Source organism: Amphiprion ocellaris, chromosome 5, assembly GCF_022539595.1.
Source record: "Amphiprion ocellaris isolate individual 3 ecotype Okinawa chromosome 5, ASM2253959v1, whole genome shotgun sequence".
Taxonomy (NCBI): Eukaryota; Metazoa; Chordata; class Actinopteri; family Pomacentridae; genus Amphiprion; species Amphiprion ocellaris.
In genome coordinates this window covers 15,174,321-15,195,015 of record NC_072770.1, presented here as the reverse complement: position 1 = coordinate 15,195,015, position 20,695 = coordinate 15,174,321, and the positions used below count along the sequence as shown (strand labels likewise).

General features: G+C 38.9%; 1 protein-coding gene across 4 annotated transcripts in view; it reads left to right on the top strand.

Annotated features, from left to right (window-relative positions):
* The window catches only part of LOC111562655 (contactin-4), a 136,068-nt gene that overhangs the window by 49,818 nt on the left and 65,555 nt on the right, over positions 1-20,695 (top strand). For 3 of the 4 annotated variants that reach the window (XM_055010938.1, XM_035943983.2, XM_035943982.2), the window contains exons 2-3: positions 9,009-9,071; positions 20,101-20,247. In XM_055010938.1, coding sequence (XP_054866913.1) covers positions 20,187-20,247 — 61 coding nt within the window. In that variant the 5' untranslated portion in view covers positions 9,009-9,071; positions 20,101-20,186. The remainder of the gene's footprint in view (positions 1-9,008; positions 9,072-20,100; positions 20,248-20,695) is intronic. The other variant, XM_055010937.1, reaches the window with a different exon arrangement.

The following is a 20,695-nucleotide window of genomic DNA, read 5'->3' as shown; positions in this document are numbered from 1 at the left end:
TGGTGTTTTTTATGTCACACACTGAGCTGCCATTGCTTTTCATTGAAAACTGTAATTTCTAGTGGACAGTTTCTTCCTCCCGAGGCTGCCTCAGCTTTTTTTTCTAGGATGAAATATACCAAGGCGCTCGCCGAAACACACTTTCCATTTCAGTGTGGAAATATAGATGGGCTGATTGGTTTTGGTTGACATTGTTATTCCAGTTTTCTTCTTTGACATCTCGACTTTTAGAAAGTGTGGTAATTCAGCCTCACAAAGTAGCTCTCAAAGTAATAGGAATATTTACACAGATGTGCCTGGATTTGTAATTTCCACATCAGTCAGTCTGGGATGCGTTGTGTGGTTTTTCTAGACAGATTGATAGAAATTGCCGGTTTCAGGAACGTATATAACAGGATTATGTTGATTTCTCATTTGCAACACTAAAGTGATAAACCACATGTGATCAAGTTACAACATGCTTTAAATTTGTTTGCTAGACCAGCTGTGTCTACGCTCTTTCATTTGCGTTGTGATACAAGCATATTTTAGCTCGGTTTTGGTCTCAACCGGTCCCTACGGTAAATTTGGTTCTTTTTTTTTAGCAGCTATGGGCTCCACTATGGTCACCAAGTAGCTGTTAGTTTTGTCTGTTTGATTTTTAAGTCAATACAACAGAAAAAATACTGGTTGACAAGCGCAAAGTGAGAGTGAATGAAAAAAAATAAACCCGAAAGGCCAACAAATCCTCTCAAAAGTGCTTTGAAGAACTGAGGGAAAAGGAATATTCACCACTGGGACAGATGCCCTTCAAATTACATGCAAAAAACAAACAAAAATGCACCAGACTTCTAAATACAACTAGTTCATACCATATCATATTTACTAGACTTCTATCCCCAGCCACCTCACGTGCTAAAGTGTCCTTGGGCAAGACACGAAACCTCAAGCTGCTCTCAGACGAGCACTTCACATGTCCGTTTGGTGTGTGTGTGTGTGTGTGTGTGTGTGTGTCTGTGCAGGGGTGAATGAGAGTACCATGAACGTAGAAAAGCACAAGTGCAGACCATTTATGTCAATTTACTGACTTTGCATTGCCACCCTGACCTGGTAAATCATTTCTACCATAAATAATAAAATCAAAATCTGAATACACGAGCCCTTCAGGGGGGGCTGATGCTCATGCAGATAATGCAAAGGTCAATGGTAATATGTCACATATCTGCAGGCCAGGAGCAGGATGTGAGGATAACAGTGTTACCGTCTCTCATGAGCAGCTCTGTGCAGAAGCTAACCGACTTGGTTTCTTGTGGGCGTTACTTACAGCAATATTTACTTGAACAATTTTTTTTATAAAAGTTGTAACAGCATTATAAATCTGGTTGACAACACAAATAACAAAGTAGAAAAATACAGTTACTGCACTGTACTTTCTACTAAAATGTCTAAATCATCCGAAGACTAAAGTCGTGGCTTGTGTTAATCACTGTAGCTCATTTTATCTGCTTCTTTGTGTCAGCGGACAAATGAGACTTGTCTTTGCGTTGAATTTGCTGCAGATTTCACAGCAGCAAAGTACCTCACTTGTACTGGAAGCAATCTAGTGGAGAGGAAAAGGGCCTGATGCAACACAGCTGAATGTTTGGAGGCCTGAAATTTGAAACCGTGAATTATTCATTTGTGGCACTTTAATGAATGTGAAAAGAGTTTTCCTATCATTCATAATCTGTACAGCTGCTGTAATGTGACTCGCTCGCTCCGGGCACTTAGTGGGGTTTCCAACAGGCCATGTGATACCTGAGCATGGAGGGAGGAGGTTGGAATAAATGTTCAGTGCATGCAGAGACAGGAAAACCTGGAACTTTTACAACACATTTCATACTATTTTAAGAAAATGACAATAATTGCAATAAAAAATGGTCTAATTATTGAAGTGTGATCTTAGTTTTCAAAATATAAACAACTGGGGATCTTCTATTTAGAGATTGGCTGATTGTCAGTGTAGCTGGTTATCATGGCGATATTTGGCAATTTCCCGATTGTCGGTATTGGTATTTTAATGCCCGTTTATCAATAAATTAAAAGCTCTATTGTAGGTTTAATTCAGCCTCCTCTCTCTGTCTGCTGTCACTCTGTGGTCTCAGACTTGTCTCTCAGGCAGAGACTGCAAAAACGAAACAAAAAACATAAGCCATCACCCCCCTCCCAAAAAAAGGAAATTAGCTTCTCTCACAGTGGCTAAGGCTATGCTAATAGCTAGCGGCTACGTTAGAAGTCAACCAGAAAATTAACCTGAAACAGAGTCTGGACAACAATAATTAAAAATGCTTAATATATGGACATAAGTGGGCAACAAAAGTGATAGAACAGAGAAATATTAAGAAAATAGAGCAGAACAGCAGGAGACAAACTGATCAGTTTTTCCAACGTAAATAGAGGAGCTCGTCCCGATTTAATCACTCCTACTTGTATTTTACGTATTCAGTTATAGTCACCCTTATTACTAAAGAAGTCTAGTTAAGAATCACAGGTTCTTTGCTTCCACGTGTTATTAAAACATTATATGTAATGTATATTGGTTCCAAATATCAGTGAACAGGCTTTCTTGAGAACCTATAGTCAGCATCGATCCTTTCAAAGGCCAGATCCCTTCTTCTATTTTTATGTATGTTTTAAAGGTGATGCACAGCTTTAAGTAGAGCAATAATTACCTGCTTGGCAGAAGGAAGAACATGAATGCATGATGACAAAGTGCTGCATCATGACCCAGATTCTGAATTTGTGCTAATTGTCCTTTAAGGATATCCAGCTGCTTTGAGACACAAAAACTAAAATGTTGAATATATTTTCACCCACGACATCGCAAAAGTCTCTGTATTCCTTGTCTGGACAGCTGTAGTGCTTTGTACATTTTAACTACCCTTCTCCTTATTCAGTACAAAGCCTCTGTTGCTGCTACCAGAATCATAAAATGTATTACTTCCTCAGAGAGTCTGTTTTCTTACTAACACCCAATGGCTACAATAGCGAAAACAAAGTCTTTTTCTCCGACTCCACTGTAGGTTGAATCTCCATCGTGTTCAAGGACAGTCAGAGGGTCAATGTGTTGCAGTTGACTGATTGCAAGAACCGTTTCATTGTTTAACCACTTCATGATTTCCTTGAAAAAGTACCTATGTGTCAGAGCAAAATGTATGCAGAATCAAAGCTCTTATGTTCTTGAAAATAAAAATGTGACTGTTGGGTTTTCCTTTGATCTATTTCGCAATATCTGTACATAATGATTTCAGTCAAGCTTCACTCATTCAAGGCATGTTTTTTATGAATGGAAGCCTGGTATAGACTGTTAATTAACATAAGTGTTTTTGAAGTGCTAAGCTTGAAAACCTTGTGCTTCTGTGAAAGGTCAAATCACCCACAGAAAAAAATTGCGTTTTAAACCAAAAACAAGATTAATAAGGCTACATTCACTTTGGTGATGAGAGGCTGTAAAGAGAAGCAAAACTTCTGCCTATTGTGGTTCATTACTTTGAGTCAACCATGTGTTGGTGTCATTTATTGAATATTTGTTAGCTACCTAGCTGTTGCCATCAATGTATTGCAAGAGCTGGATGCTGGATGCAAAGGCTTCACCCACTCCCTTAAATGAATTTTGCTTGAATTGGACATTGCCCCCCCCACCAGAAAAAGTTGTCTTGCTTCCAAGTTTGCTTCCGCATTGTGAAGCTCACTGCACATTAGTGGTTCCACTGTAGTTCGGACTTTACATGATGTAAAGATGTCATGCAAGTAAGAAATACTTTTCCTGGCACTAGGAAAAGCTTGCAAATATGAAATTGAAAAACTACAATACAAACAAATGGTAATCGACCTGTTTTTTTTACTTAAGACTAAGTGGCAGTACTGTCTCAAGCTCTCTTTATATATCTACAGCTGTAACGCAACTGCTAAAGTGCACAATTTATTCTACTGGTATTGTTTAAACCATCACAAAATGGCCTTTAGCAGGTCTGTTATCACTGCTGCATGCAAACTTCACATTGTAGCTGTGAACTAGTATAAAATTCAGACCAGAAAGCAAACAAACAATTTCTGGGATTTTCTGTGAAGGGTGAAATATCTCTCATAGCTTCACATATTCTGTGCAGCTACAAGTTTGTGTCTCAAAATGTGTCAAGAAAAGAAAAGTTTGGAGTGACCGTGGGATGCAGGGTTGAACATATCAAAGATTTGGGGAGATTTCCACCACTGACTTCTCATTTGGAGACAGGCAGAGATGAGGAAGAGAAAATTGTACCTGCAGAGATGAAAGGTGATGCAAGGTGTGGGTGGCCGATCCAATTTTTCCCTCCGACTGTAGCTGCTAACTTGCATTTCCTACCTATTACAGAAACAAATTTGCTGGTTTCGGAGCCTCAGTTAGCTGAGAGTTGGTGTTGATGTGAATGAGCTTCCTCAATTCTTCAAAAATAAATAAATGGACCTGGTTATTCTTGGCTTTGTTACATCACAGAGAGAATGAATCAGAGTTTTGTAACATGCAATAAGCAGAAACTTCTCATCCATTTCTAGTTAGAGAGAAGAAGATTCAGAGCACCTCAGCATCTTCTTAAAGAGTCTCTTGTTTAGATTTCATGGACAGAAACACGTGTGAAATGATTTTCAATTCCAGACAAACAACATACTCCTCAGGTTTGGTTTATTTTACTATAAACATTCAATCATTGATGATGCACCCATGTGTGTTTTACGTTCTGAGACACTGACATGTCCATCACTGAAACTCTGCCACTGAAGTCTACATATAGACATGACGTGGATTTTAGTTCATGCTCCTCAGACAAAATCACATTCTAAAACTCCACCACCGAAACAGCCAGTTTCAAGTCCTGGATTCATCGAAAACTGCTCACAGTAGTGGGATATAGTCACCTTGTAAAGTTGTTCTTGCATGTAAACAACTGAACTGTGCATTATTTAGCAGTCACACAGCACACTGTGCGTTATTAACTACCAAGACACATTTAAATCCTCACAAAATGTCAGTTATGCAACACTGGGATTTTAAAAAAGCTGTGTTCTGTGCTTTGAAATGTTTGGGACATGTCAGATGAAGGCGCTGATTGACAGCTTTCACACCAGCCCACGCTAAAGGATCTGAGTTTGTTTTACTGGAACCAAATACGGTAGGTGGAGAATATTTTAAACGCTTTGCAGCTGTGGAATATTTTACCTGCCGCGATTAAACTAAACACACAAGACAGCTTGTATTTTTTGGTGGGAATGTACAGCTTGCAACCGGACTGGAGGATGGGAAGAAGGTTTTTCTGCTGGTGCTTCGGTTTCCTCCCGCAGTCCAAAGACCTCCATGGCAGGTTAATTGGTGGTTCTAAATTGGCTGTAGTTTTGAGAGTGAGTGTGCAAGATTGTGTCTTGTTGACTCTGTGATGGACCGATGATCTGTCCAGGGTGCACAACACCTCTCATCAGCTGTCACCTGGGATAGACTCCAACCCCAACATGGTCCTCCACAGGATAGAGCAGGTATGACTAATGGATGGAAGGATAGCTCAGGCTTTTCACGGGTTTTCAGCAATTATTTTCTGACATGTGTCATATGTTCAGAAATAATGTCTATGGATTTAACATTTGGACATTTGAAACTCTATTTTATTTCACACCTTAAAAATGTAACTTCAATTCTCTTTCTTTAGCTATGTTTTTGTGTGCATCAAAATTTTCTATAAAAATATGTGGGTCTTTAGTTGTATACGGTGGGTCTTAGCAGAGTTTTTTTTGTTGTTGTTGTTGCTGAAAACGCTTGCCTAGTGGAGGATTATAAAATCATTACAAATTAAGGGTATTTTTTTTTCTTATAGCGACAACAAGCAACACACAAAAAAAGACAGGCAGCAAAATAAAACCTGTCAAATCAATCAATATGAAATCCTAAAAAAACAAGACTAACAGAACAAACAACTTGTAAGATTTATTTTAAAAATACTAAAATATTAAGACCACTCAGAGCAACTGAAAATCAATGAAAACCTGTCCTTCTTGAGATTTTTCTTTGAAGCATGAATAGAGGGGAACAAAGAGGAAATCCAGACCTTTGTAGCTCTTATTGTGAAAGCACAATGTCTCTGATGAGAGCGGCTAGACTGAAGCATCCAATGAATCTGCTTTGAAACCAGAACAAAGCTGAAGAATCTCTGTGTTTGTCACTGTAAAATAAACTGCTATAAAAACATTTATACAAGCTATAAGACTTGCGTGATAAACAGTGTATGTCAACATATTTCAAGCAAGGCCTTGATCTGTCGGAATAATTCAGTTTAATAATGCAACCATCCACAAACGAACATTTGCTTGTGCAGAATATTCGACAACATAGGATTTTACAATGAGCCAAGCCCTGAATTTCAATGTACTTCACTCCTTGAAAGTTTCCACTCTCTCAAACCAGTTCCCAAAGGGAGCTGTTTATAGCAAGGGTCTATGTTTTCCTCAAGTACAGCTCTTGCATAATACCCAGGAACTGTTAGCTGTTTTTTTTCTTTCTTTCAGTTTTTCAAAGAAGAAAACATCTTCTTAGTGTAAAATGTTTGCCATTTTCTTTTCTCGTGGAAAACAGAGGCTTTCCCATGATGCGTACAGTGCAAACTTCTGAACATAATTTTTTATTATTATTTCCGGTGCGGGCCAAGACTCCATCCACCTGCAGAATCAATCAGTCTTTTTGTGATAGCTCTGCTGGAGTCTGTCTTGCCTGAAACCAAATTACAGTAAATGGCCTCGATGGTGCCAGTCAAGACATTCGGGTCATTACGATTAGTTTTGCTCAGTGTCTGAAAGCACATGTTTGTGATATCTGACTTTCTCTCCTCCTAATAAATGAAATCTCCTGTGGAAGGGTACTTTCACATGCAAGAAAATGGGACAAATGTTGGTTCCTATGGTACTCGTCCTACATAATGTTGTGGTTAATCCTCTGTATGGGGTTGTCACATTTGGGCAGGAAGCACAGCTGCTCGGCACAGTAGCCCTCAGTCATCTGAAGCCTCCACCTTTGCGGTTGTTGTTCTTCGAAAGAGGCAGCTCCTGAAATGGGTCACAGCTGCCGCCACAGTGAAGCCCAATGAGAAGGTTGGCTGCTAAACAAGGAGCTACGAATCTTTATGATTTATGGCACCGCTGCTTGTGCAAGCTGATTTTCCATTTTAAAAGTAGCCATACGAGTCTGATAAGACTAGTTGCTTAGCCTGCTGAGTTTCTAGGATTATGCACCCAGTGAATAAACAAGTAAATAAGCCATTGTTTACCTGCGTTGAGGGTGAGGTGGGAGTTGAATAAATTGAACAAGATTTCCCAACAGCATCAGAGTAGCGTAGCTGCTGGATATACAGTAGAGAGCTGAAACCATCATAGACCTGCTTCCATTCCACCAGATTCTGTACTTTAATGCAACTTTAAATTCAGCATTTATTAAATCAGTCTTGGTGGAGAAGTATTTTTCTTTATTTTCCATATTCTAAGACTAATTAGCATCCACCCCAGCACCCGTGACAAGAAATTGAAACCTTTGTGGTTTAGTTAAACCACTCTTACTTTGTGGGCGCAGGATTAGGGAAATTGTGTTCATTAAAGCAATAAATTAAGAAAACAACAACATTATTAGATTACCATATACATGTATATATGTAAATTGCAATATGCAGTTTGGTCAGCATGTGTTTTTTTTTTTCTCTTTTGGAGCAGAATCCAGAAGTTATACTGTAATTTCATCATAGCTTTTACTGACATGTTTTGTGTCCAGTTACAGGTTATGTTTTTTCTCTAAGTGGCTGGTTTAGCATCAGTGCTGTTGGGAAATACTTATGCAGCTTTTCTCTCTGTACAGCGTGATACTCTCAAAGTGTTGCAATAGCTTGCAGCTTCCAATGCAGATTAGCATATAGCTTCTCCCAAAACCACAATCCACCACTGAAATTTAACATTGATTTTGTCCTCACTCATCTTACTACCGTGTGCACCAACCTCATGTGACTGTTGGAACCAAACATGGACATGGAGCTTGATGGCAAGGATGGGGAAAAAAATGTTAATTCTTAGAAAAAGAGATTACGTATTCTAAGAAGCTGTGTTACCCATGCATGTACCAAGTATATGTATGATATCATGGATATTATAAAGTGTGTGACCTGGCTTTATTTCAGACAAGTAAAGCTTCACTTCAGGCTTTAGTTGAGAGGTAATGCATGGGGAAAGAAAAAAACGAGGAAAGCATTTCTTTGTAGCTTCTACATTTCTGCATTGTGGAAGGAGGTTTTCTTTTCAAAATTGGCCCACGTTCAGCTCTTACTGTCCTTAGGCATAGCAAGTACTATGCAAACAAAAGGATTGGTATGAATTCTGCCTGTTATATTTCAGAATCACATATGTGCATAAGTAATCTATAGAAACAATGGCAGCACTGTATGTCTGCATCCACTATAAAGTGTATTTACAATAGAATATAGAATAAGTTTCGGCGGAGTGGTGTCTGTTCAAACAAAGGAGCAGAAGTCTGTTTGAAATCTTAATGCTGATTGACTAAGCCCGTATACAAATACTGCATTGGGTTGAAGGATGGATTGTTAGTTTAACAGAACTGCCGCCAGCAGTGAAATCATCATTTTAATGAAATATAATCAGAAAACTTTTCTACACTGATCAAGACTGAAGCATTTATCCAGTGGTTCCTACAAGTCTGTTTATTTGAAGATTACTTAAATCTCCTTTCTGCTTTTTCCTCTCATGTTCATGTGAATCCGGTTTCACCATCTGCTGTAATTGTATTGTTTACTTTTGAAGAAGCAACCTAAAACCTGGCGGGTCTTGCAGATTGCATCCTTCCTGCTGCACCTAGCTAAACTTCATTTGAATTCTCATGTCTTAAGGTTGTTATTACAAGCACTCTCAATACTTTCTCTGTTTTCTATCGCTCTCTTTGTTTCTCTCTATCTGCTGTCTCTCTCTGTTTCTCTTAGCTGGCCAAAGGACTGATTGTGTCTTGGCTGCAGAGGAAAGAGCAAGCAGACTCCACTTACTCTGTGAGTACTCAATCAGGGGGAAACATGCTTGTCTTTGGCCTTTGTGATTTATTACATGCTGTAAATCACTGCGGCCGTGGCTGTTTCTCCAGGTAGAGGAGCTGTGGTTGCACACAGTAATCTGCTCTTCATGGAAATGTGGGCAGGTATTCTGTAGAGAAGAGAGGGATTTTGAAACTTTGGCACCTCATAGGAGTGAGTGTTCTGTTTGGCTGGCAGTGGTTCAAACATGTTAAGAAGCAGTAGAAGTTAAAGAGACAGCTAAAGAACGCATTTGATCATGAGTGACAGAAAACTGAGATTCTGTTATATAAGCACACGTCATACCCGATGTAATAGTAATTTAAACTTTCATGTAAGTTTGTTCTATGCCACAAAGAGATGAGCATGTTAATTTAAAGCCTACTGTGTATAGCTGAAGAGCCTATCTGAGTAGGACGACAGTAGTTTAAACACAGATCAGTCAACATTAAAATCACTTGTTTAATATCGTATAGAGCCCTCTCTGAAGGAGACCACCAGATTCTTTAAGTCCTGGAAACTGTTACTATCATGCTTTGCACCAAATTCAAATTTTTGTAATAATTTTTTTGTTGTGATAAGTTTTTATATGACTATCAGGTACTAGTAAGAAACAGCATTTCATTTGTATTTTTGTAACTACCTTGTGAGAAATGACAATAAAAGGAATCTGATCTGATTCCGTGAGTAAATCACTCTAATCTTTGTCAGTAAACCTTGATCTGTGGTACACCTGTGACGTATAAACATTTCAGTACAACATCCATGCAGTATTGAAACTCCATGTTTTTGTTAAACGTCAGAGAGCAGCTGGTTCGACTTAAATTTCGCTGGAAATCTGCAGAAACAAGCTCTCACTTTTTGACTGTTAAATCACTGAATATATAAATGACTGCGCATAAGCTAAATATTTCTATCAGGAGACAACCAAATGAGAGAAAACCCCGAGGAATAACAGGAATAACCTAATAATAATGTGTACAGCTCTGACATTATATTTAACTGCCTCTGCTCATTCATTCAAACAGCTTCAAACTCAGCAGTAAACCCACCAACTCTGACAAATATGTTTGGATATAACCTTTACACATATATGAAAACTGGTGCATAATCACAACCACACATAAACAGATTATTTTTTTTAAACAGCAGCTATGTTGCTGTTTTTTTATTGTAGTTTATATGTTTTTCAATCAAACAATAAAAGATGTGAGGGACATTCTATTAATGTTAGCATTTTTAAAAATATTGTTCCTTTCTTTTAAACTATGTATTATTTTCATACCATGTTGATATATATTAATATTTATCAACGTGATATGTGTAGTTTCTTTACATCTACATTATTTTGATTACTGGTCTCTCGGGTGCTACATGGGGAAGTTGGGGAAAAGAGGATTGACCTGAATCAGGAGTCAGGCTGAGCTTTGGTCCCCTCAGTTTTCTTGAAGAAACGAAGGAACCTCTTCCACTAGAACTTCTTTTTTTGTTTTTTGTCCTCCACTTCCTGTGCACAGTCTTCTTCTTGGTTCTTTTCTGCTTCTGAAAGTGCCGTCTCTAGTTCTGATGTTAGGAGACATCTTTCCATCTCCCACTGGCACCGTTGCTCCCTAAATCCAAATCCAGCCAAATTTTTTGCAGCTGTTCTTTTATTTGGGAGTTTTCTTCCACCTGCTTGGCCAGAAAGGCCTCAGCCTCCTCTTTTTGTCTTTTTAGTTCTGCTACAGATACCTCCATTTTTTTTCAATTATTGCTGAAGCATCTCTATTTTTTGGCATTTCTTTCTCAAGATTCATGGACAGGTTGCTGATCTGTCTCGTAGACTCTGCCTCCCGAACCCCTAGCAAATGCCCTAAATGTATGATTTGCTCCTTAGCAGACAGCCACGGGTCCTGGCCCAGGTCTAACTATAGGCTCTGAACAGGGTCTAGCTGTGGGCTGTGGCCTGGGTCTGGTCTTTGCTTCTAGCTCAGGTCTAGCTGCGGGTTCTGGATTTAGTCTGTCTGCGGGCTCCATCCCGGGTCCATCTGCGGGCTCCAGGCCGAGGAGTGGATCTTTTTGTCAAATTGAGATGTGTATTTGATTTTGTATTTTAAAGTTTATTTTTATAGCACTCTGCTCCATGTGGAGTATAATAAGTCATATAGATAATAATCATTGGATATAATGTATGTTTTGGACATTACGAATTCATTTTACAGATAATTTTACATTATTTTTAGTAATAAATTCATTTAAGCAACAGAAAATCCGAGGAGCCTCTTGGGAGCCCAAAGAGCCGACAGTTTTAGTGAGCTGAACCCTAAGAACCGGCTCTCTGAAAAGAGCCAGAATTCCCATCATTAGCAGGTAAATGTATATATGTTCTGTTCTATTTATTCTCAACTCAATGCCGTGATGAACTTATGATCGCGATATGTAATATGTGCTGAATATTAGTGTTGGGCATATTAGTGTTATTAATCTAAAATATTCATACCTTCATTTTATTTAATTCATTTGGGGAACACATTGAAGGACAACCATGATTTCCAATGCAATAAATGCGGATGCACTCAAAATCAAACAGCAAAGAAAGAAAAAGACAGGGCTGTTTTTAGATAAATACTAAAGTAAATAATAGAGTTAGGTAAGTCAACAAAATAATGCAACAGTATGAATAAGAACAAATAAAAAAATCTGCAAACATTTTACATTCAACAGAAGAAAGCAGCTTAATTGGTCAAAATTAAGCAACAACCAGGTTCCTTCACCTTCTCAAGTCCTTTAATTTAGTTTAATTGATAAAACATGCCATCAATAAATGAATAAAGACATTATGAATTAAATAATTAGATGAATAAACTGTCTAAAATTATTACCAATTTCAGATGGTTAGCTAACATTTGTAGTGTATGCAGCCTTGTTGAATAAAATAAAGATTTTATTATTAGAGTTTGTGTACTGGTGCCATTTAACAAAGCAGAGATGATTAAAAATTACTTTAAAGTCGTTGTTTCCTTTTGAGAGGAGAACAGCTCACCAATCTAAGGCATTATGAAAACAATGAACATATTGATATGTAAATATTGTTTTATTCAATATTGCACCATACAGTGTATATGTAATATACAGCCCTCTCTAAATGAGCTCAGTAGATTTAAATTTCACTGATCTAGGTGTGTCTAGTTAGATAGATTTCAAGATATATTTTCACCGGAGGATATGCAAACACCAAAGACTTAAAATATGTGCCCTGTTCTGAGAGCCTTTAAAATATGTGACACTCAGTGACCAAAGCTGACAAAAGACAGCCGAGGTTCTTTTATATCTTCTTTCCTTGAGATATTATAAGTATTCACTTCACATTTGAGGTCTTTCCTGTACTTTCGATGCTCAAATTTCATGTACGACTGTGTTAAGTCTATATCGAAGTGATAGGGTGTTAGCTTGCAATATCTTCCACCTTCTCTTGTGGAATATGCACAGTGAGTGACAGCCATAGCGCTGCTTGTGCTCCCTGGTGGCAAAGAGGAGTTAAGATGGACTCCAATCTGAGATCAGGAGGCGCTTTTTTTTTTTTGTGGATATTCACAGCTGGGAGGAAACAGAGCTGTGAGGTGGAGGATCTTTGGTATTTTAATATGAGCATTAGCTTATCGAACAATTACTACAGTGAGCGAGGCTATGTGTTTTCAGGCTGTTGGTGCACTGAGCCATGATAATGCAATGTCAAGATGATGTCTTTATGGGAGCCCTGTGTGCTGCTGAAAGTCGCATTTCTGGTGTTATGGTACCATGATACCCCCCCATCTAGCCTCCACATACACACATCCTAAATCCTCCAAAAAGGAAAAAAAAAAGAAAGAAAGAAAGCCTTAATTACCTCTCACAAGGCTCCTGAAGTTAATTTCTGTAGTCGCATGTTTAACCAATTACTCAGAGTGTAATGAAGTGGAACAAGGCTCACCAGAGTTCACAGGACACCCTTTTAAAAAAAATATCTTAGCCTAGTTTGGATGTTACAGAGTGGGAAGCTAATCCTCACTAAACTAGGGGAACACTTCAGTCTGGATACATACATTTACCCGCATCAATATCCATCCCTTGTAATCATTTCTCCACAGCTATCTCAATATCACGGGCTGGGCGGAGAGGCGGAGGGAAGCACATTATCTATGCCGGGGTGTTACAGTATTAGGGATTATCCCTGACAGATAGTTTCCCTTCCAGGCACCATTAGCTTGGCCTCATCCCATTTGGTATTTCCAACACCTGCGACCACCATCCGCTGGGCACAAGAATTATTACCATTGTATTTTTTCTAGGGTATATGAATTAATCATGGGGATCACAAGCAACTACTTTAAATTTCTGGACTGTGACCAAGAAACACATCCTCCCCAAGGATGCCAAGGACCTATGCATCATTAAAACAGAGTCGTGCTACCTGACAGGGCAGCAGCGCCTGCTCCCTCACTATATATATATGGGATTTTGGCCCTCTGCATTTAAGCATAAATAGCTACTGTCTTTGGCTAAATGCAATCAGGATCCTCGAGTCTGACTTTGAATGCTAAACAAGCGAAGGTCACGTGGACGAAATAAAGTTGATCAGCTTGAAAGTGAAAGCGGACAGCTGACTACAGTGAACATAAATTAACATCGATCACCGTGCAGAGCGAGTGCGCTAATGACTCAAGGCTGCAGGGGCTTGTTAGACGGCCTCTGCAATACACTTTAATGGTTCCATATCCTCACAATCCACTAAATACCAATAAGTTGGATTCTTAATCGACCATCCTTGTATTGGTCAATCATCTGTCTTCGATTCATGTGCATGAATGAATCACAACAGCATTAATGTAGATATTGCGATGCTACCTAGAAGTAATACATCAAATAGTGCAGCTATATCCACCGACTGGGTGCGGTGAGGAATAAAGGCTTTGCATTTACGAGCTTCAAAATCGATGAAACATAATTACCAAATCACTTTGATCAATATGAAGAACTTCACACTTTTCACGTGGAAGGATTCATAAGATATGTGGTTGTAACTGCTGGTCAAAATCATGAAAGCACAAGATGTGAGGTTTTTCCGTGTTTTCATTTGAGTCTAATTTGACTTGTTCTGAATTCCACTGCTCACATGGTGCTTAGCGAGCGCATCTGAATTTTAAAACCTATTGATTGGGAATTACTTACAGGTGCTGGCCTATAACGGGATCGACTGCAAATAGGCGTTTTGACAAAATGTCTGGAAAACATCTCGCATTGATTTAAAGTTTCTCAGGGGCAAAGAATAAAAGTGTTCGCATGTAACTGTAATTATATGCAGCTTTGTGTCATTCATTTAGAATGTCTTCATCTAGCACCCTAATCAACATATAATTACCTCAGACTCTGAAGTAGGCTGAGAATAGCATGAGGCAGAGCATTTTTCTCGAAAGAAGGGAACATTTCACATCTCACAGACCCAAGTAGGTTGAGAAAAATGTGGCTTCTGCTGTTAGATGGATAAAGTTTCCTCACTGGGTTTCTCCCGAACAAGAGAATATATCAGCCCAGTCAATCCCATAAGGGAAGACATCAACCAAATCACCAGTTATTGATCAATCCTTCCATGTTTGATTGAGACTCATGACAAGGCTGTGGGCAGGGTGACAAAAAGGCTTGAGGTTAAAAAAAAAAAAGTGAAAACCAAATCAATAATGATGACTGACAAGACGAAGCTTTGGATGATCAGTACTGGGCTCTCACCGAATAAATAATAGACAGCAGAATAAGTCTACTTCACTCCCTCCCCTACACAGATAATGCTTTTTCTCCCTCCTTCCATTCATGATTAGTCATTTGTCCTGTTTTGTTACATCCATCTGTCTGGACCAATTTACTACAGGAGCTGAGGCAGAAAAAGACAGAAAAGCTGCAGGAAAAAAAATTTCTGTTTGTGGTCATTATGTGTTTTATGACAGCTCATATTAGAATCGACTTTATGCGCTCAATGCACATAAATTGGTAAGAAAAGGTGTATTAACCATATAGAATGATCTGATTTTCTGCATTAATTGGACATAAAATATAATTTGACCTTTATCTAAATCATACATACAGACAAACACACTGCGCCTAAGCCATCTGCATACAAAAAATAGTAATCATGCCTGTCTTAATTGGGCACAGCTATTAAATAATTCCAGTGCTGGTGAAAACATTAAGATTTAATAACGACTGAACCTCCTTTGGCAGGAATGGCTTCAAGCGTTTTCAGCAGGTGTACGTCAAACCTGTGCAATGTTCACAGGTAAATTTGGACCATTATTTGTTAAAGAACTGCATGATTTGCATCAGCAAATATGTTTTATTAATATTAAATTCAAACTTGAGTCACAGAAGCTCTGTTACACGTCTCCAATCTTGGGTCTTTGATTGGATTCTAAATTTGCTAGCTTTTGCTGATGTCCTCACCATTTCCACTCAACAATGTGAGGGTGAGAAAAGTGCGTTTGATATGGACAAGAATGATGAAATGATTTGTGATTTCCATTGAGATGGTGTGTTTGTGCACAACTGTAATTTGCACATTCACAATTGTAGATATGCAGATAATTCTTCCATTTTTCTTGTCACTCTGTTGACGATAGATAATGGATAGATGGATAGACAAACGCATTCTATGCAAAGTGTGCTTTACATCCAAGAATAGAGATGCAAATCTACGGTGTGATGAAAAAGGTGAAAGGGTCATGTTCGTGCTGTTGCTCTGAAAACAGCGCAAACTTTGTTATCACAGTGTGTCCCGCTGATTTGACTCCTTATTAATACGGTCAGCAGTCGCAGCTGCATCACTCGCTGTGACACACAGCTCACGGAGGCAAATAAGGTACTTTGAAGCCCTCAGTGTGCTGCCATTTGCATCAGTGACCGCACTCCATTCCTGAGTCACAACTCAGTCAAATGTGAACATGTCCTGTGATGGTGATGCTAAGATTCTATGTGACTTAAGGACATCATTACCTCCAAAGTTCATCAGGAATACACTTCAATAAATCTGCTTAGAAATCACAGATGAAGATGCCGCTTATATTCATGATCTTCATGTCTCAGTTGTTCTTCCAGAAAGTGATACACCTTTAATTGTGTCAGTTTTCCAAAATGTCATCAAATGTGGGATTGAAAATGAGATTTAGAGACAGACAGTGTGGAAGTAAAATCATGCATGAGCTCTTATTGTTTATTATTTATCTTTTTGTTTTATGTACATGCTGCTGTGGAACTTTTTCTGTTGGTAGAGTAACCTTCTGGTAGCTCAGCACAATCGCTGAAGAAGGTCTCAGATCAACCAGAGAAGATATGGGTACTCTGCTGAAGAAGTTTTTTATATATATATATTTTAACAGGTTTACATTTATGTATACTGACCAGTGAAAAGGAATTTCTGACTGTCTGTTCACTAAACTGTTATTCTCTGTACTGTATACAATATTAAACCTGCCCACAGCTCTGAGTTTAATGATATAGCAAATTTCCATGACAACAGCAACCTTTTCTAGACCTGTTTGATGGTAAAACTTGCAATTCTTTAAAAAAAAAAAAAGCAAAAAAACCCCCAGTGTGTTCTGCATATGCTAACAATTGGACACACATACTTTTTAAATGCAAGAATAGATTTTCACACAAAGACACAAACTCATGTAAAAGAGCATCCTACACTAACTCGGTAAGCACACATACAGTTAAAGATACATCTGTCTTGTTTCTATCACCACGAGCGCTAATAACATGTCAAAAAGATGTCAGGTTGTGTTTACACAGCTTTAAATCATTACTCGTACAGCACTGTGTTTGTCTTAAACCGGCATTAACTGTTTTTCAGGGCAGCAAAAACAAGCTGTAAACACAAAACTGCCTTATTATTGACATGCAGTTGTTACATTTAACGTGTAAGCAAACACATGCCTGTACACATGAAGCGGCATTAGCATTCATTAGTAGTCGCCTGTTTCGGTCCACCAACACCTCAGGTAAATAGCTGGTTATTTAGATGAAAAATGTTCGCTTGTTCCTCAGTTTGTTGCTAACTGACAAGAGCTCCCTGCTGTCTCTGGAAAATGGTGGGGATGAGAGCAGAAAGAGTGAGCCTAAATGGTGAGAGTATGGGCTGTAAAACCTAAATAATAGGCTGAAATGCTCCTTGAATAGTGATAATTCTGTGTGACTCCTTTTGCACACATGGAGACATTTGAGCCACTGATAATCTAAAAACCCTTGATGGTAGAAGCTTTGAAGAAAGGGCTCAGAAGTTAAAGTACAGGCAAAAACCAAGGATGTATTATGTATTGTTATTAGGGTTGCCACCCGTCCCTTAAAATACGGAATCGTCCTTTATTTGACAATAAATTGCTACGTCCCGTATTGAATCAATACGGGACGCAAATTGTTCCGTGTTTTCATAAATGCCCCATACACGTCTGTCACACACTCATCAAAACTGTTTAATGAACAAAATAAAACACAGGAAATATTAAGGGCAGCTAATTTCATCTTCGTAGGACCTATGTAGCGAGGACCCGATGCCAGGTCCAGTGGATAGACCTCAGACTTCTGTGTGCCCGGTCCTGTCCGGTCCTGTGGACTTGTGGCGGGTTGCCAGGTTACAGACGCTGCTGCACCCGCGTGTTTAAAAATGTCTACACCTGAAACTCCACCAAGCAAAAACGTTTGCGAAACTACAGACGTGAGTGGGAAGAGTGGAACCCCTGGCAATGGGTACAACGCAAACTGTTTTCTGTTGCTCATGGACTGGCTGAAGTAAAAGCTGGAATATACTTTCCGCACGAACGAGCCACGCGGAAATCAGCTGCACGGAAATCCGCGCGAGAGAACGTGTGTGCATTTATACTCCGTGCGGCGCCTGCTCCCAAACTGCAGGGGGCAGTGTATCGCAAACACGTGTCTACCTGGTCTACTCTGGTACTAAGCTAGAGAAGAAGTAGTTTGCCATTGTTTACACCATGTACAACACGGCATTTTACCGAATAAAAGCATTTCAGCAGTTAGTTTTAATTTCACACCATGAATACTTCATAACCCGGTTACCACGGTGATCTCTGTGTGATGAATCGTTTAAGTTCACGTATTTCTAGACTTCAGCTACGAGTAGGTCCTGGCCCTCCGCCATGGGGACCAACATGTAAGAACCATGAGAACAGAGAGAACCCAACCAGCAGGTCACAGTTTATCATCATCTAATCATCTCCTGAAGTCCTTGTGGTAAGGAGACATCATGATGAGATCAGCTAGATTTCCTACAGTATATGGCTGTGAATTTACCAGAGGATGCTTATAATCATGCTGATGTGGTCCTAGACTCTACTGCATTTTAGTGACTCAATAAATGCCAAAGTTGGTTATTATTTTTTAATGCTTTTTAGTTTTTAATAAACATTTATTTAATAGCCTATATGTAATCAATAAATGGCCTTTGCCTATCTAAAGAAAACTCAGAACTCTATGTTAACATTACTAAACAACTAAATCAATAAATACATGCATACACACATAAATAGGTCAATACATTAACTGTGTTAAGATAAAATTTAGATGAGAAAAAATGTATGTAGAGAATTTCTATGTCCAGTATTCTGCATTCAGTTGTTTATGTTTTTGCAGAATCCAACATTGCACACTGGTTGGTCATTACAATTTATTAGTCTGGTTTCACTGTTTAAAATGATGCCACTTCTTCAGACAGAACCTGTGATCACAAAACAATACAAAATTCTTAGTTCCGTGTTAATAAAGCACTTAAAGCTTTAAGTATGGCTAAATGCTTTTTTCAAAATTAAATATATCAGTCCTTAGGTGGTAGTGGCCCCAAGTTCAGTAAAGTTGGAAAGATATTCACAGATTCAGACTTCCAGCATCAATAACTCATTAGATATAGGTTGTCAAAACATAAACGGTGCCTCTTTCCCATCGCTGTAAGGTAGACTGTGCTACAAGGCCAATTTAATCAACAGTAGCTGTCTTTCAAGCTGAGGAAATAACATTGGTGTCTATGAGCAGCCTGCTGTGAACAGGTACGGTCTGCAAATAGCAAAACCGCTGCAACAGCGAAGAGAGACACAAATATTCAGTAACTGCACTGTTATACTCTGTAGTGTCTCCAGAATCACTGCAGCCTTCATCTGGTTCCTGTTGACACCATTGTTATTCCTGCAACTTGAAAGACAGCTACTTTTGATAAAACTGGGCTTGTAGTATATTGTCTACCTTACAACGATGGAAAAGAGGCATCGTTTATGTTTTGACAATGTATATCTAATGAGTTATTGATGCCAGAAGTCCGACTCTGTGAATATCTTTCCAACTTTACTGAACTGTGGCCCCGAGGAGTCGTGGTGGGCGTCCTTTATTTTCATTTCTGAAAGGTGGCAACCTTAATTGTTGTAGTATTATTATTTGTAATGTTACTTGACAGGGTTGGGCGAATAATAAAAGCCTCATTCTTAAGTCTGTTTTAATGGCGATAGTTCTTGGCATCGTGATCCCTGGAAGACGAGCTGTCTTAATCTTTCTTCTTCAGTTCAGTTTGTGTGTCTTCATTCATTAGTAGTCTCTGTGATAAATTCTGTACACTTAACACATATTTTGCCAGAGTAAATATGTAGAACCAACAGTTTTTAGAAAGCTTAACATTACCTTTGGCAGGATGCTTTGCTCATCTGTTGCTGCTGCTGCAAGCCACTTTTTTTTTTTTCCTTTTTTTTTTTTTTTTTTTTTGCTTGACTTGCTCCTGGGAGATAGTGTAGCAGCATTATGTATACACTAAATATCAGCTCCCCAGTATCAGCTGCTGGCTGGCCCTTCGGCATGGGATTTTATTTGGTTGAATGAATTATTAATGGCTCACCGATTTTCCACAAGTTCCAGCCTTTTTTAACATTGTTTTTATCCCAGAAGGCTTGATGCAGACTGCATCTCCTCATCTCCACAGTGCTCATTTGCCCTCCTTTTCTTCCAGAGCCAAACGGAGGAGCGTCTGCCCAGGAAATATTCTCCACTCTCTGACAACTGGATGGGAAGGAGGAGACTCTTTGACCTTGGAAAATGAAGATGTTGTTGCCATGGGAACTGTTAATCCTTCTGTCACTCAAAGAGTGCCTTGCTGGTGAGATGCCAAGCCAAGTCGCCTTTCATGTCACACCTGATATGCATACGTCTCTCACGGGGAGATTTTGCCTCATTCTCATGCGTGTTCTGGTTATCATTTCATTTCAAAGGGAACGATAGCAGCCTCAAAAGGGATCATAATCTTAGTAGCTTTTGAATCTGGGCAATTTCGACAATCCGGTTTGTGATAAAAGGTAAAAAACATGCTCAAATCTAAAGATTTCACTTTATCATTTCATAACAAAGACTTTTGGATTTAGTGGTGCTGTTTTTCCGTTTAACAGGAATAATTTGTCACAGGGTAGAGTCAAGCTGATTCGCGTCAGTGTTGAAATTGACTTCTATATCGACATTTAGATCACAACCGGAGTTTACATTTTCTCCTCAGAGCACCTCTGACTCACAATGTGACTCACTGTTACACCTGAAGAGAAACTAACATATAC